Below are 18514 nucleotides of genomic sequence, written 5' to 3'. Positions count from 1 at the left end.
TATGAATTGTGTGTTTAGATATGGGCTCTAGCTCTAAGATCTCTCTTTTTTTCTCAGTTATTTTTTTACTAGATGTTTTCTTCATTTACATTTCAAATGCTACCCCAAAATCCCCTATACCCTCCCCCAACCCTGCTCCCCTACCTACTCATTCCTACTTCTTGGCCCTGGTTTTCCCCTGTACTGGGGCGTATAAAGTTTGCTAGACCAAGGGGCCTCTCTTCCCAATGATGGCCAACTAGGCCATCTTCTGCTACATATGCAGCTAAAGACATGAGTTCTGGGGGTACTGATTAGTTCATATTGTTGTTCTACCTATAGGGTTGTAGACCCCTTCAGCTCTTGGGTACTTTCTCTAGCTCCTACATTGGGGGCCCTATGTTCCATCCTATAGATGACTGTGAGCATCCACTTCTGTATTTGCCAGGCACTGGCAAAGCCTCACAGGAGACAGCTATATCAGGGTCCTTTCAGCAAAATCTTGATGGCATATGCAATAGTGTCTACGTTTGGTGGCTGATTATGGGATGGACCCCCAGTGGGGCAGTCTCTGGATGGTCCATCCTTTCTTCTCAGCTCCAAACATTGTCTCTGCAACTCCTTCCATGGATATTTTATTCCCTATTCTAGGGAGGAATGAAGTATCCATGAGTTGGTCTTTCTTCTTGATTTTCTTGTGTTTTGGAAGTTGTATCTTGGGTATTCTAGTTTTCTGGGCTAATATCCAGTTATCAGAGAGTGCATATCAAGTGACATCTTTCGTGATTGGGTTACCTCATTCAGGATGATATCCTCCAGATACATCCATTTGCCCAAGAATTTCATAAAATCATTGTTTTTAATAGCTGAGTACTACTCCATTGTGTAAATGTACCACATTTTCTGTATCCATTCCTCTGTTGAGGGACATCTGGGTTCTTTTCAGCTTCTGGCTATTATAAATAGGGCTGCTATGAACATAGTGGAGTATGTGTCATTATTACCAGTTGGAACATCTTCTGGGTATATGCCCAGGAGTGGTATTCCTGGATCTTCTAGTAGTATTATGTCCAGTTTTCTGAGGAACCGCTAGACTGATTTCCAGAGTGGTTGTACAAGCTTGCAATCCCACCAGCAATGGAAGAGTGTTCCTCTTTCTCCACATCCTCGCCAGCATCTGCTGTCACCTGAATTTTTGATCCTAGCCATTCTGACTGGTGTGAGGTGGAATCTCAGGTTGTTTTGATTTGCATTTCCCTGATGATTAAGGATGTTGAACATTTTTTCAAGTGCTTCTCAGCCCTTCGGTATTCCTCAGTTGAGAATTCTTTGTTTAGTTCTGTACCCCATTTTTTAATGGGGTTATTTGAATTTCTGGAGTTCAGTATCTTGAGCTCTTTGTATATATTGGATATTAGTCCCCTATCAGATTTAGAATTGGTAACAAATTTTTCCCAATGTATTGGTGGCCTTTTTGTCTTATTAACAGTTTCTTTTGCCCTACAGACGCTTAGTAATTTTATGAGGTCCCATTTGTCTATTCTTGATCTTACAGCACAGGCCATTGTTGCTCTGTTTAGGAACTTTTCCCATGTGCCCATATCTTCGAGGGTCTTCCCCACTTTCTCCTCCATAAATTTCAGTGTCTCTGGTTTTATTTGGAGTTCTTTAATCCACTTAGACTTGAGCTTTGTACAAGGAGATAAGAATGGATCAATTTGCATTCTCCTACATGATAACCACCAGTTGTGCCAGCACCATTTGTTGAAAATGCTGTCTTTTCTCCACTGAATGGTTTTAGCTCCCTTTCAAAGATCAGGTGACCATAGGTGTGTGGGTTTATTTCTGGGTCTTCAATTCTATTCCATTGATCTACCTGTTTGTCACTGAACCAGTACCATGAAGTTTTTATCACAATTGCTCTGTAGTATACAGCTTGAGGTCAGGCATGGTGATTCCCCTAGAGGTTCTTTTATCATTGAGAATAGTTTTTGCTATCCTAGGTTTTTTGTTATTCCAGATGAATTTGCAAATTGCTCTTTCTAACTCAGTGAAGAATTGAGTTGGAATTTTGATGGGGATTGCATTGAATCTGTAGATTGCTTTCAGCAGGATAGCCATTTTTACTATATTAATCCTGCTAGTCCATGAGCATGGGAGATCTTTCCATCTTCTAAGATCTTCAATTTCTTTCTTCAAAGACTTGAGGTTCTTGTCATACAGATCTTTCACTTCCTTAGTTAGAGTCACACCAAGGTATTTTATATTATTCGTGACTATTGTGAAAGGTGTTGTTTCCCTAATTTCTTTTTCATCCTGTTTATCCTTTGTGTAGAGAAAGGCCACTGATTTGTTTGAGCTAATATTACATCCAGCTACTGTGCTGAAGCTGTTTATCAGGTTTAGGAGTTCTCTGGTGGAATTTTTAGGGGCAATTATATATGCTATCATATCATCTGCAAAAAAGTGATATTTTGATTTCTTCCTTTCCAATTGATATCCCCTTGACCTCCTTTTGTTGTCGAATTGCTCTGGCTAGGACTTCAAGTACTATGTTGAATAGGTAGGGAGAAAGTGAGCAGCCTTGTCTAGTCCCTGATTTTAGTGGGATTGCTTCTCACCATTTACTTTGATGTTGGCTACTTGATTGCTTTTATCATGTTTAGGTATGGGCCTCAAATTCCTGATCTTTCCAAGACTTTTATCATGAATGGGTGTTGGATTTTGTCAAATGCTTTCTCAGCATCTAACGAGATGATCATGTAATTTTTGTCTTTGAGTTTGTTTATATAGTGGACTCCATTGAATGAATTTCCGTATATTAAACCATCTCTCCATCCCTGGGATGAAGACTATTTGGTCATGATGGATTATTGTTTTGATGTGTTCTTGGATTAGGTTTGTGAGGATTTTATTGAGTATTTTTGCATCAATATTCATAAGGGAAATTGGTCTGAAGTTCTCTTCTTTGTTGGATCTTTCTTTGGTTTAGGTATCTGAGTAATTGTGGCTTCATAGAATGAATTGGGTAGAGTTCCTTCTGTTTGTATTTTGTGGAATAGTTTGAGGAGAGTTGGGATTAGGTCTTCTTTGAAGGTCTGATAGAACTCTGCACTAAACCCATTTGGTCCTGGGCTTGTTTTGGTTGGGAGACTATTAATGACTGCTTCTATTTCTTTAGGGGAAATGGGACTGTTTAGATTGTTAATCTGACCCTGATTTAACTTTGGTACCTGGAATCTGTCTAGGAAGTTGTCCATTTCATCCAGGTTATCCAGTTTTGTCGAGTTTTGCCTTTTGTAGTAGGATCTGATGATGTTTTGGATTTCCTCAGGATCTGTTGTTATGTCTCCTTTTTCTTTTCTGATTTTGTTAATTAGGGTACTCTCCCTGTGCCCTCTAGTTAGTCTGGCTAAGGGTTTATCTATCTTGTTGATTTTCTCAAAGAACCAGCTCCTGGTTTGGTTGATTCTTTGTATAGTTCTTTTTGTTTCCACTTGGTTGATTTGTGCCCTAAGTTTGATTATTTCCTGCCGTCTACTCCTCTTGGGTCAATTTGCTTCCTTTCGTTCTAGAGCTTCTAGGTGTGCTGTCAGACTGTTAGTGTATGCTCTCTCTAGTTTCTTTTTGGAGGCACTCAGGACTATGAGTTTTCCTCTTAGGACTGCTTTCATTGTGTCCTATAAGTTTGGGTATATTTTGGCTTCATTTTCATTAAACTCTAAAAAGTCTTTAATTTCTTTCTTTATTTCTTCCTTGACCAATGTATCATAGAGTAGAGTGTTGTTCAGTTTCTACATGAATGTTGGCTTCCTATTATTTATGCTTTATTGAAGATCAGCCTTAGTCTGTAGTGATCTGATAGGATGCATGGGATAATTTCAATATTTTTGTATCTGTTGAGGCCTGTTTTGTGACCAATTATATGGTCAATTTTGGAGGAGGTACCATGGGGTGCTGAGAAGAAGGTATATCCTTTTGTTTTAGGATAAAATGTTCTGTAGATATCTGTTAAATCCATTTGTTTCATAACTTCTGTTAGTGTCCATGTGTCTCTGTTTAGTTTCTGTTTTCAGGTCTGTCCATTTGTGAGATTGGGGTGTTGAAGTCTCCCACTATTATTGTGTGAGGTGCAATGTGTGCTTTGAGCTTTACTAAAGTTTCTTTAATGACTGTGGCTACCCTTGCATTTGGGGCATAGATATTTAGAATTGAGAGTTCATCTTGGTAGATTTTTACCTTTGATGAGTATGAAGTGCCACTCCTTGTCTTTTTTGATAACTTTGGGTTGGAAGTCGATTTTATTCGATATTAGAATGTTTACTCCAGCTTATTTCTTCAGACCATTTGCTTGGAAAATTGTTTTCCAGCCCTTTAATCTGAGGTAGTGTCTGACTGTATCCCTGAGGTGGATTTCCTGTAAGCAGCAGAATGTTGGGTCCTGTTTGTGTAGCCAGTCTGTTAGTCTATGTCTTTTTCTTGGGGAATTGAGTCCATTGATGTTAAGAGTAATCAAAGAAAAGTAATTGTTGATTCCTGTCATTTTTGTTGTTAAAGTTGGGAATCTGTTCTTGTGGCTGTCTTCTTTTAATTTTGTTAAAGGATTATTTTCTTGCTTTTTCTAGGGTATAGTTTCCATCTTTGTGTTGGTGTTTTCCCTTTATTATCCTTTGAAGAGCTGGATTCATGGAAAGATATTGTGTGAATTTGGTTTTGTGGGAATACTTTGGTTTCTCCATCTATGGTAATTGAGAGTTTGGCTGGGTATAGTAGCCTGGGCTGGCATTTGTGTTCTCTTAGTGTCTGTATAACATTTGTTCAGGATCTTCTGGCTTTCATAAAGTCTGGAATAATTCTAATAGCCCTGCCTTTATATGTTATTTGACCTTTTTCCCTTACTGCTTTTAATATTTTGTCTTTATTTAGTGCATTTGTTGTTCTGATTATTATTTGTCGGGAGGAATTTCTTTTCTGGTCCAGTCTATTGGGAGTTCTATAGGCTTCTTGTATGTTCATGGGTATCTCTTTCTTTAGGTATGGGAAGTTTCTTCTATAATTTTGTTGAAGATATTTGCTGGCCCTTTAAGTTGAAAATCTTCATTCTCATCTACTCCTATTATCCGTACATTTGGTCTTCTCATTGTGTCCTGGATTTCCTGGATGTTTTGAGTTAGGATCTTTTTACATTTTGCATTTTCTTTGATAGTGTGTTCATGTTCCCTATGGAATCTTCTGCACCTGAGATTCTCTCTTCCATCTCTTGTATTCTGTTGCTGATGCTCACATCTAAGGTTCCTGATTTCTTCCCTAGGGGTTCTATCTCCAGAGTGTCTCCCTTTGTGTTTTCTTCATTGTTTCTACTTCCATTTTTAGATCTTGGATGGTTTTGTTCAATTCCATCGCCTGTTTGGTTGTGTTTTCCTGTAATTCTTTAAGGGATTTTTGTGTTTCTTCTACCTGTTTAACTGTGTTTGCCTGTAGTTCTTTAAGTACTTCTACCTCTTTAGCAGTGTTCTCCTGTAATTCCTTGAGGGATTTTTATGCTTCCTCTTTAAGGGCTTCTACCTCGTTAGCACTGTTTTCCTGTATTTCTTTAAGTGAGTTATTAATGCCTTTCTTTAAATCTTCCACCAACATCATGAGATATGATTTTAAATCTGCTTCTTGCTTTTTGGGTGTGTTAGGGTATCCAGGACTCATTGTGGTAGGCGTACTGGGTTCTGATGATGCCCAGTGTTCTTGGTTTCTGTTAGTAAGACTCTTACATTTGCCTTTCGCCATCTGGAAATCTCTGGTGTTAATGTTCAAGCATTCTCTGGTTGGAGCTTGTGATTCTGTTAGCCTCTGTCAGCACTCCTGGGAGTCTCACCTGAGTTCCAGTGGTTAGAGCACTCTCTGCAGGCAAGCTCTCCTCTTGCAGGGCAGGTGTCCAGCAGCCTGGAACTCTGATCCACCTTCTTAGTTCTGGGGTCAGAACGCTCCCCGTAGGCCTACTCTCCTCTTGCAAGGAAGGTGCCCAGGGGTCTGGGTTACAGCTCTGCCTCCTGGCTGAGGATGAAGGCCCGAGGGGACCCTGACCAAGAAGCTCTGTTGCTTCTATCGCCCTCATGCTCTCAGGTGATCAGGAGGTCCTGGGTGTGCTAGGGGTCCTGTGGCGTGGAGAGTCCTCTGGTGCCCTAGACGCCCTTGGCTGGGTTCATGCAGATGATGGCGGGGCTGGCCCTGACCTGAATGGATCCCAGCTTCTGGTCAGATGGGGTTCCTTTGTCCCTGTTCCTGCCGGCACAAGACCCTTTGCGATTCTTGAAGCTGATGTTGCATTCCACTCACCCGTGATCCCAAGGTGATCCCAACGTCCTGTGGCGTGGAGAGCACTCTAGAGCCCTTAGCAGCCCCTACTGAGCTCAGAAGAAAGATGCCAAAATCTTTTATTGTGTGTTGGGGGGAGGATGTGGAGAGTATAAATATTCCCAAACTCCCAAAAGCCTGAATCCTGAAGTCCAAGATACTTCTTGTACCAAGCATTTCTGATAAATTATGTTCAACCTGTATTAAAATTTTACTATGATACACACACATACACACTCTCTCTCTCTCTCTCTCTCTCTCTCTCTCTCTCTCTTTCTCTCTCTCTCTTCAGGTAACTACAGATTTGAAGAAGGCAAACCTGAGAAAAATTAATATTGATACCCCTCTGAGCAGTAAGCAGTTATGGAAAGCTGTATCACATTAGGAAGCTGAGAGGGAGATGGGGATTAAAGGGTCTGAAAGAGAGTCTTTAGGAAAAGGAAGGGTGGTGAGATCAGACTTCAGCTTGCAGGACTTCAGAGTGAAGGGAAGCATCTGTCTGTCCTGCCTCTAAGTCCAGGAGGCTTTGTGACTGTAACTCTCACCCTGGAGACAAAGGGTTATGTACTGGGGGTGAGGAGTTATCAGCACGAGGGCCCAACAGCACCACTTCAGCTCCTGCCTTCTCCTTGCAGTCATTCCTTTTGCATACACAGGGCTTAGATACCACCAGGCATGTAAGCAAGATGAGCTGTAACTAGAAAGTAAGCAAGTAGCTAGAAGGCTTCTAGAGAATGTAAGATGAATGTGGTAAAAGAAATGTATTTCCAGTTGATACTTGGGCTCCCTTTGCTAGCCTAAGAGGGTAATGTTTACTTGGGAATACGCAGGAAGCCCCAACCAACAAAAAGTGAACAGGAAAAGAAAGTTAATAATTAACATATTGCTAGATAGCTGACCTACTGGGTTTTAAATTATCTGGAAGTTTCTGTTACTATTGTAACCGTTATCAGAAAAAGCCAGAATGTGTTTGTCTTGGGTGGCTTGGGAGATAGATGCATTTATATGATAATTTACATATCTTTTCCATTGTGTTATTTTCATTGAGTGAAGTTGATGGGAAGGTTTGTAAAACTTTTATAATGAGGCTTTCTTTCAATAAAACTTTTGAGGGATATCCATTACTTCCTAAGGATAAAAAAAGAACAAAATTCTCTTCATTTTCATGTTGCTTTACTTAGTTATTTGGAAATATCTCTTGTAGAAAATATCAATATAAAATGAATGATAATGGGCATATTGTGAAGTCCACATAGGTGTGTGTAGCCCAAGATCCCCAGTGGTCATCTCAGCTTTGTTTAGAATTGAACTTATCTTAGCCATTCTGACTGGTGTGAGGTGGAATCTCAGGGTTGTTTTGATTTGCATTTCCCTGATGATTAAGGATGTTGAACATTTTTTCAGGTGCTTCTCTGCCATTCGGTATTCCGCAGGTGAGAATTCTTTGTTCAGCTCAGAGCCCCATTTTTTAATGGGGTTATTCGATTTTCTGGAGCCCGCCTTCTTGAGTTCTTTATATATATTGGATATTAGTCCCCTATCCGATTTGGAATATGTAAAGATCCTTTCCCAATCTGTTGGTGGTCTTTTTGTCTTATTGACGGTGTCTTTTGCTTTGCAGAAGCTTTGCAATTTTATGAGGTCCCATTTATCGATTCTCGATCTTACAGCACAAGCCATTGCTGTTCTATTCAGGAATTTTCCCCCTGTACCCAAATCTTCGAGGCATTTCCCTACTTTCTCCTCTATAAGTTTCAGTGTCTCTGGTTTTATGTGAAGTTCCTTGATCCACTTAGATTTGACCTTAGTACAAGGAGATAGGAATGGATCGATTCGAATTCTTCTACATGATAACAACCAGTTGTGCCAGCACCATTTGTTGAAAATGCTGTCTTTTTTCCACTGGACGGTTTTAGCTCCCTTGTCAAAGATCAAGTGACCATAGGTGTGTGGGTTCATTTCTGGGTCTTCAATTCTATTCCATTGGTCTACTTGTCTGTCACTATACCAGTACCATGCAGTTTTTATCACAATTGCTCTGTAGTACAGCTTTAGGTCAGGCATGGTGATTCCACCAGAGGTTCTTTTATCCTTGAGAAGAGTTTTTGCTATCCTAGGTTTTTTGTTATTCCAGATGAGTCTGCCGATTGCCCTTTCTAATTCGTTGAAGAATTGAGTTGAAATTTTGATGGGGATTGCATTGAATCTGTAGATTGCTTTTGGCAAGATAGCCATTTTTACTATATTGATCCTGCCAATCCATGAGCATGGGAGATCTTTCCATCTTCTGAGATCTTCTTTAATTTCTTTCTTCAGAGACTTGAAGTTCTTATCATACAGATCTTTCACTTCCTTAGTTAGAGTCACGCCAAGGTATTTTATATTATTTGTGACTATTGAGAAGGGTGTTGTTTCCCTAACTTCTTTCTCAGCCTGTTTATTCTTTGTGTAGAGAAAGGCCATTGACTTGTTTGAGTTAATTTTATATCCAGCTACTTCACTGAGCTAAGGGGAACTGCAACCCTATAGGTGGAACAACAATATGAACTAACCAGTACCCCGGAGCTCTTGTCTCTAGCTGCATATGTATCAAAAGATGGCCTAATCAGCCATCATTGGAAAGAGAGGCCCTTTGGACTTACAAACTTTATATGCCCCAGTACAGGGGAACGCCAGGGCCAAAAAGGGGGAGTGGGAGGGTAGGGGATCGGGGGGGGGGGTGAGTATGGGGGACTTTTGGGATAGCATTAGAAATGTAAACGAAGAAAATACCTAATAAAAAAAATAAATTTAAAAAAAAAAAAAGAGATAACCTGAACAATTACCAGGTATTCCTTGTGACACTTGTGACTTTGCACTTCCTTGTGATTCTTAACTGGTATCTTTGGTATTTTCCAACAATGCCCTCCCTACTTCCTTGAGTTGTGGTTTCTTCCTTTAAATACACCCTTACCCAGCTACTCGAGGTGCCACGGTCTTCTACCCCTGTGTGGTGTATGACCGTGGGCCCAAGAGCGCTCTTGAATAAAAATCCTCTTGCAGTTTGCAGCAGAAAAAAAAAAAAAAAAAGAATTAAACTTATCCATTTTTTTCTAATACTTATGTGCCCACGATCAGTTTAGTTTAGAAAGTAGGCACAGTAAGAGACTAATAACATTGATAATGAACAGAATTATTGTAGCAATGTAATACAAAATTATAGAATTGAACAAAACTTAGGAAATTGTTCCCTCTACATTTTTTTTATTTGATACTTTAAGACTCTAGCTAGCCCAGCCTTATTTATAATAGCCAGAGCTGGAAAGACCCCAGATGTCCCTAAACAGAGGAATGGATACAGAAAATGTGGTATATTTACACAATGGAGTACTACTCAGCTATTAAAAAGAATGAATTTATGAAATTCCTAGGCAAATGGATAGACCTGGAGGGCATCATCCTGAGTGAGGTAACCTAATCACAAAAGAACTCACATGATATGTACTCACTGATAAGTGGATATTAGCCCAGAAACTTAGAATACCCAAGATGCAAGATACAATCTGCAAAACACATGAAACTCAAGAAGAATGAAGATCAAAATGTGGACACTTTGTCCCTTCTTAGAATTGGGAACAAAACACCCATGGAAGGAGTTGCAGAGACAAAGTTTGGAGCTGAGACCAAAGGATGGACCATCTAGAGACTGCCATACCCAGGGATCCATCCCATAATCAGCCACCAAATGCTGACACCATTGCATACACTAGCAAGATTTTGCTGAAAGGACCCAGATATAGCTAGCTGTCTCTTGTGAGGCTATGCCGGGGCCTAGCAAACACAGAAGTGGATGCTCACAGTCAGCTATTGGATGGATCACAGGGCTCCCAATGGAGGAGCTAGAGAAATTACTCAAGGAGCTAAAGGGGTCTGCAACCCTATAGGTGGAACAACAATATGAACTATCCAGTATCCCCCAGAGCTCATGTCTCTAGCTGCATATGTATCAGAAGATGGCCTAGTCGGCCATCAGTGGAAAGAGAGGCCCATTGGTCATGCAGAGTTTATATGCCTCAGTACGGGGGAAACGCCAGGGCCAAGAAGTGTGAGTGGGTGGGCAGGGGAGTGGTGGGGGAGGGTCTGGGGGACTTTTGGGATAGCATTTGAAATGTAAATGAAGAAAACACCTAATTTAAAAAAATAAATTAAAAAAAAGACTGTACTAGCCACTAGTAATATAAAGAGTAGAAACAAGACCTTAGATGGGAAGATTAAGAGGGCACCAGTGAAGAATGAGACCTGTGTTCTAGCTTTGCCACTGAAAGAACTCAGTGGGGAAACCCCCACTCAGCTCCCGATTTGGCGTGCACCCAAGAATCACGAATAGAACACAATACCTTGATGTAACAACAAGAGGTTTTTTAATGGCGGAGCTCCGGGTCGAAACGTATCTCACACAACAGGAGACAGTGGATTCGACCACGAGGCTTGGAAGCTAGGGGTTTTTATAGAAAAGGAGTGGGGCTGGGGGAGGAATTGGTGCGGTTTCACATGATTGGTCCATTTAAACATCAGCAGCCTGTAACATTTAACTTAGGTCAGAGGGGTGGGAGCTAGGGTGGCGATGGGCCTGCCCAGGCATGTCCTGGTCTGTTCTGCTATGCTCTCAGCCCCAGGTTTCAAAGCTCACAAATAACTCTTTTGGGCTATTTGACATACATTACATGAATTACAGTTTTATTTCCTTTCACCACTTGTCTATGAATTTTGGCAAGTGACTTCCTCCCTGCAATTCAGTTCCTCCCAGGGAAGTATCTGATCGGCTATTTTCTTTAGGTTCTGATCACCTATTTTTAAAGCCTTCAGTTAATCATGTCTGGCACCCAGTGCTGTGTCAACTCTTATGCAAAAATATTACATTCATATGTTATTTAACTTACCAAGAAAGCCAAGTCATTAGAACACACAAACGAATTCACACCAGACAGTAAACTTAGCACATCATTGCTGACACCTGTGAGGAGCTGAGAATCTGGGAGTCTTTAGTGAGCAGTAGACAGCATGGGCCTTCATGAAGCTGGTGCTATTACCAGATTGATATCTGTAGACTATGTCCCACTCAGTCTCCATGTGTTTCCTATGCTATGCTTGCTAGTAGTTTCTGAACACCTATAACTTAAGTTGCATTAATTCAGCCAGCCGCCTGCTCTTTCTGAGACACAGACAACCTAATGAGCTGATCGCTTTGGCTTGAGTCAGAACTTTTATGTCAAAGGAGGTGCCCACCTGTAATGTTTTCAGGCTGGCACTCATTGCTACCCCAGGCCACCGTTAGGGATAAGTAAAACTCAGAGGTGAACTGAGGGTACAATAATCATTTGTATTGGTACATTTGGCATAATTGTCGATGAGGAGAATCATATAGCACACACATAAGTCTTGCTTCTCCTTTTACACACACTAGTCAGGTTGAAAACATTCCTGATACCAGCAGGGGGTGATGGTAGCTGTGAGCCAGCTGGTAGACATTGGCTCTAGACATTGATCATTTCTGATCCTCTTGATTTTCATGGAGGCAAATAATTTCATCTAGAATTTGGTTTATTGGCTGTATATACTTTCAGGAGGACCCCCAAATAAACATTTTGTCTTTTGTAACACTGTATGTATTTAGAGCCAAGACTTTGTCTCTAGTAGTATAAAAAAGTTCAACTTGGAAAATTCTTGTACTAAAAGCTCAAAGTTCTTTCTTTAACTTTGATTTTTTTTTATAGCTTTTGACCATATTTGGGAACTTTCTAGAGAAACCAGTTGTCATGGAAATGTTCAGCCCACATTACAGCACATTATTGAACATGTTTAATGCAGAGTTGGATGTGTGTAAGCAACTGTATGATGAACACATGAAGCAGGTGAGTGGTAGAAGGATTTCGAAATGTCATCCTATCATGGTAATGACCATCAAATAGAACCATTTTCACTGTGGGTAAAGATTAGATTTATTAGATAAATTACACATCAGGATTAGTAATTAGTGTCATTATATATAGACATTAGGTATTTCTTACTGTTAGGGATTGAACCAGAGCCCTTTTCCCTGGTAGAAAAAAAACTCTATCACTAAGCTACTCTAACAACTGAATTCCTTTATTTAACGGTTTTCTTATAGAGATGGGAAACTTGCTTTGGGACCTTGGCACTTCATTAATGAAGTTATTGCTAACCATGTTTAATGGCATTATGAAAGTATAATGAACAGCTGCTTATAAGGTTGGAAGTCACTTAGTTAAAGTGTCCCTTTTCTTCCTCTTTATGAAAATGTCAACATGCAGATTGAACACGGGCATGAAATTCTGAACAAGAATATGCCATTCACCTCTGGAAATATTAAGTGGGCCAGAATGCTCCTTGAACGCCTTCAAATGTTCTGGTCAAACTTTACATCTCTTCATTATCTGTGAGTAGTTAGCCTTACTCTGTGGTAAATTGTGCAGATATTATAGGTGTTTGAGTATCGAGACAGGATCTCTGCAGCCCACACGGTCCTCAAATGCGTTCATTAGGTAGCCAAGGATGACCTCAAAGTCCTGATTTTACTGCCTCCAGTTCTCAGATGCTAGAATCATAGGCAAGTATCACCATGCCTGGCTGACTTTCACACAAGGAAGTGGCTGTCAGTACTAAGCTTGAGGATTCATTGGCCTGCTCTGGTTTGGTTGGGTTTGATCTGGTGAGAAGGCTTTATCACAGGACTTTGGAAGATTTTATGGGACTAATAACTTCATTTTGTTTATACTATTTTCTGCTCCTTTTGTCTTTTAATGTCTCCTTTTCATTCATTGTCTGGAAAGTTTATTTTATTTCTTTCCATCGAGCTCTCCTACTTTGTCACACAGTCCTCCGTGCTCTTATTTAACTTCCTGCTAGAAACTGGTAACATGTTGACTCTTACTAATGTCTTAGGTCTTTGGGGCCTTTATATCCCATTTATAACTACTTTTTGTATATTTTCCTTTAATTTATTAATTTACTTTACATCCTGATTCCAGCCTTTCTTCCCCCAATTCCCCCCTCACACTTCCCTTTCCCAACTCCCCCCCTTTTACCTCAAAGAAGAGGACCCCCCCCCCATGGGTGACAACCCACTCTGGCACATCAAGTTGCAGCAGGACTAAGCACATTCTCTCCCATTGAGGCCAGACAAGGCAGTCCAGCTAGTGGCAAATAGATCCAAAGAGAGGCAACAGAGTAAGAGACAACCCGGCTCCAATTGTTAGGGGATTCACATGAAGACCAAGCTGCATATCTGCTATATATGTGTAAGGGACCTAGGTGTTTGGTTGGGAGTATAGTCTCTGCGAGCCCCCAAGGGCCCACCTTAGTTGACTATGTAGGTTTTCTTGTAGTGTCCTTGACCCCTCCAGCTTGTTCAATCCCTCTACTCATTCTTTCACAAGACTCCCCATACTTGGCCTAATGTTTAGCTATGTGTCTCTGCATCTGTTTCCATCAACTGTCAGATGAAGCCTCTCAGAAGACAGTTATGCTAGGTTCCTGTTTACAAGCATAGCAGAGTACCATTAATAGTGTCAGAGGTTGACTCACTACCATGGGATAGAACTCAAATTGGGCCAGTTGTTGGTTGGTCATCCCCTCAATTTCTGCTTCATCTTTATCCCTGTGCATCATGTAGGCAGGGCAGATTTGGGGTTGAAGGTTTTATGAGTGGGTTGATATCCCCCTCCCTTCACTGAAAGTCCCTCCTGGCTACAGGAGGTGGCCACAAATTGCCTCTAAGTAGATGCAATTTTAAAGCACTGTGTGGCTTTCATTGCTTCTCCCTCTGATCTTTATAATGTTCAATCCTGTTCTCTATTGTTAAATAAGCTGCACCCTGTGACATATGTAGAAAAGTAGAGAAACCTTGTTGCTACAGATTTCCAGACAGTCCTGATGAGGCTGCAGTCTGTCAGAAGTATGCTGAAATGACCACTTTGCTGGATCAATTTGAAAGTCACATCTATAGTGAATGGAGAAGAAATGTGGACGAAACCTGTGAATTTAATCTGAATCAACCCTTGGTTAAATTCAGTCCCATAAACGGCCTTCTTAGTGTCAACTTTGACCCAAAGGTAAGACTTTGCCTTTCTAAGTGCATTAAAGATGCAGCTCCTGTCCCTGAAACCTTCCCTGATGATGGAGGCACTTACTTCAATTATTTAAACTCTATTTTGGGGAAAATGGCAGCTCTGGCAGTGGTATGAATTTAAGCTCAAAGAGTTTTTCACAGAGATTTGTGTGTGTGTGTGTGTGTGTGTGTGTGTGTGTGTGCATGCATGCATGTGTGTTTGGTTGAACTCTGTGTGTGTGTGTGTGTGTGTGTGTGTGTGTGTGTGTGTGTGTGTTTGGTTGAACTCAGGACATCATAGATTCTAAGCAAACATCTACCAGGGAGCTTATTTATTTAGACCTTTGTTTATCACAGTGTTCCTTTTTTTTTTTGAGATCAAGGCCTCACTGTTACTCAAGCTAACTTTGAGCTCACCTTGTAGCTCAGGAAAATGCTGATCTAGCAATCCTCTGTCTCTGCCTACTAAGTAGCAGGGATTATAAGCCTGTTTCCACTCCAGTCACTTCCTCCATTCCTTATTAATTAATTAACATCTTCCATTTATTACTTTACCACCCCATAATCAGCTGTTGATGAGTTACTGAGGATGGGGGTCTATCCATCTTTTCTGTGCTCATGTTCTAGCTCCATGTCAGGCAACTGGGAACTTAGTAACCTTAACTCAGCTGACTGGTTCCCATAGAGTCTACTGGATGGCTTCTGATCTGTCTATTTTCATAATAAATACCAGGTTGTTTTAATTAAACATGAAAACAACAGATGAAAAGGAGCAAAAGCCTATCATGGTTTTGCCTGATCATGGTGTTTCTGTTTGCCATCATTTCTTTCAAAGGGAAGATAAGCTTGTATCATGGCAGTTAAGTTGATGGTAGTTAAACAGTAATTTAAAATAAAAACAATCCATTGACATAAAAATGTTAACAGCCAAATAACATCAGGATTGAATAGATTGCTTTGATGGAATAGTTCTTTTTCTGATCATGTTGTCATGTAACAAAGGAAGATTCAAAATCTTTTCAAGATATCTGCCCTAATTTCATTACATCTTCTGTCTTTTTTTTTTTTTAAAACATTATCTCATGGTGTCAAGATTGGCATTAAACTTGTAGTCTTCCTTAGTGTTGAGTTATAGCCATGGTCCCCCTCACATGGCTGACTATATAAGCAGGAGTGTTTGTGTGTGTATGTGTATGTATGAATACTTTCATATGTGCATAATTAGTAAATATGTATATATATGTGTGTGTATATATATATAAAATGTGTGTGTGTGTGTGTGTACACACTCTGTCACATGCACATACATATACTGAAATTGATTGGTTGATTGATTGGCTGATGAATTGACTTTTTTTGACATGGGGTCTCATTATATAGACCAGGCTGTCCTCAAACTCAAAGAGATTTACCTGTCTTTGCCTTTCAAGTCTTGGCTGAGGTTAGACATGTGAGCAACCATGCCTAACCACATGTTCCATGAATAACATATATTTTAAACAACCTATCTCGTAGTCTTTTCACTTTCTAGATAAGAGGTACAAAATTTTCTTTTTTGCTTACTTACCATGAATTTGCATGGTAATAAAGGCAAGCTTCTTTTTAAGTTTCTGGGTTTAAAAAAAAAGGAATTTGGTGAATTTCAGATAATGAAGAATATTCAGTATTGTGGAGGTATTGTGGAGCCTTCCCTGGAAATCCCAATGAGTACCTAGGAAGTGAGAAGTTGGCTTAATGAATTAGAGGGTCATGCTGAACACCTAACTGCGGTCTATTTCCTAAAACAAATACAAATACCACGGCCACCTTATTTTGCTAATGAAAATTCGGTACATCAACATAAATACTCTATGCAGAAAGCTGAGTACTGATTTCTGATTTCATAAAACTATTCTCATCTCCCCACCCTACACCTCCGGGGTGGATTTAGTGGGTGGTGTTTCAGTGACTTAGTCAGCTTCCGTAGTTTGTGGGAGCGATCTCTCTCAGACACACTGTAGGCATTACATGTTCTAAGTTTAATTTTTTTCTGAAAATTGCAATAAATTCAAAATAGATAAATAATAAAATTTTAATACAAACATGAGAACAAGTATAAAAACAATTGCTTGAAGTGGTTTTAAGGGATAATTGAGAGTTTTGTGGTTTTAAGTACCATTAAAACCTTGTTTTCCCTTCAAGAACAACTGTGAGCATTACAGGCATCCACTATACACAAAGAACCATTAGAAACACCAATGAATGATCTTGGTCCGAGACCTGCCGAACTTAGGAAATTAGTCTGAACAGGTGAGAGGGTGCGCCAGAGAACCTGACAGCCTCTGGAACAGGCAGAAGCACAGAGGCGCTGAGGCAGCACCCTGTGTGGGCCGGGGACAGCCGGCCACCTTCCGGACCGGAGGACAGGTGCCCACCCGGCTGGGGAGGCGGCCTAAGCCACAGCAGCAGCGGTCGCCATCTTGGTCCCGGGACTCCAAGGAACTTAGGAATTTAGTCTGCTTAGGTGAGAGTCTGTACCACCTGGGAACTGCCAAAGCAACACAGTGTCTGAGAAAGGTCCTGTTTTGGGCCTTCTTCTTCGGCCAGGAGGAGGTCCAAATACAAGATATCTGCGCACCTTCCCTGTAAGAGAGCTTGCCAGCAGAGAGTGCTCTGAGCACTGAAACTCAGAGGAGAGAATCTGTCTCCCAGGTCTGCTGATAGACGGTAACAGAATCACCAGAAGAACAATCTCTAAACAGAGTCAACTATAACTACTAACTCCAGAGATTACCAGATGGCGAAAGGTAAACGGAGGAATCTTACTAACAGGAACCAAGACCACTCACCATCACCAGAACCCAGCACACCCACTTCGCCCAGTCCAGGGAACCCCAACACACCTGAGAACCTAGACCTAGATTTAAAAGCATATCTCATGATGATGGTAGAGGACATCAAGAAGGACTTTAATAAATCACTTAAAGAAATACAGGAGAACACTGCTAAAGAGTTACAAGTCCTTAAAGAAAAACAGGAAAACACAATCAAACAGGTAGAAGTCCTTACAGAAAAAGAGGAAAAAACATACAAACAGGTGATGGAAATGAACAAAACCATACTAGACCTAAAAAGGGAAGTAGACACAATAAAGAAAACTCAAAGCGAGGCAACACTAGAGATAGAAACCCTAGGAAAGAAATCTGGAACCATAGATTTGAGCATCAGCAACAGAATACAAGAGATGGAAGAGAGAATCTCAGGTGCAGAAGATTCCATAGAGAACATCGGCACAACAATCAAAGAAAATGGAAAATGCAAAAAGATCCTAACTCAAAATATCCAGGAAATCCAGGACACAATAAGAAGACCAAACGTACGGATAATAGGAGTGGATGAGAATGAAGATTTTCAACTCAAAGGTCCAGCAAACATCTTCAACAAAATTATTGAAGAAAACTTCCCAAATCTAAAGAATGAGATGCATATGAACATACAAGAAGCCTACAGAACTCCAAATAGACTGGACCAGAAAAGAAATTCCTCCCGACACATAATAATCAGAACATCAAATGCACTAAATAAAGATAGAATACTAAAAGCAGTAAGGGAAAAAGGTCAAGTAACATATAAAGGCAAGCCTATCAGAATTACACCAGATTTTTCACCAGAGACTATGAAAGCCAGAAGAGCCTGGACAGATGTTATACAGACACTAAGAGAACACAAACTGCAGCCCAGGCTACTATACCCAGCCAAACTCTCAATTATCATAGAGGGAGAAACCAAAGTATTCCACGACAAAACCAAATTCACGCATTATCTCTCCACGAATCCAGCCCTTCAAAGGATAATAACAGAAAAAAACCAATACAAGAACGGGAACAACGCCCTAGAAAAAACAAGAAGGTAATCCCTCAACAAACCTAAAAGAAGACAGCCACAAGAACAGAATGCCACCTTTAACAACTAAAATAACAGGAAGCAACAATTACTTTTCCTTAATATCTCTTAACATCAATGGTCTCAACTCGCCAATAAAAAGACATAGACTAACAAACTGGCTACACAAACAAGACCCAACATTTTGCTGCTTACAGG

At 40.4% G+C, this 18514-nt stretch overlaps 1 protein-coding gene across 1 annotated transcript in view; it reads left to right on the top strand.

Moving 5' to 3' along the window:
* The window catches only part of Dnah11 (dynein, axonemal, heavy chain 11), a 321062-nt gene that overhangs the window by 44034 nt on the left and 258514 nt on the right, over positions 1 to 18514 (top strand). The window contains exons 10-12 of the mRNA NM_010060.3: positions 12081 to 12218; positions 12639 to 12763; positions 14243 to 14438. Coding sequence (NP_034190.3) covers positions 12081 to 12218; positions 12639 to 12763; positions 14243 to 14438 — 459 coding nt within the window. The remainder of the gene's footprint in view (positions 1 to 12080; positions 12219 to 12638; positions 12764 to 14242; positions 14439 to 18514) is intronic.

This window comes from Mus musculus, chromosome 12 (assembly GCF_000001635.26).
Source record: "Mus musculus strain C57BL/6J chromosome 12, GRCm38.p6 C57BL/6J".
NCBI lineage: Eukaryota > Metazoa > Chordata > Mammalia > Rodentia > Muridae > Mus > Mus musculus.
Note: the sequence above shows the minus strand (reverse complement) of the source record. Positions and strands in the feature narration are given on the sequence as shown.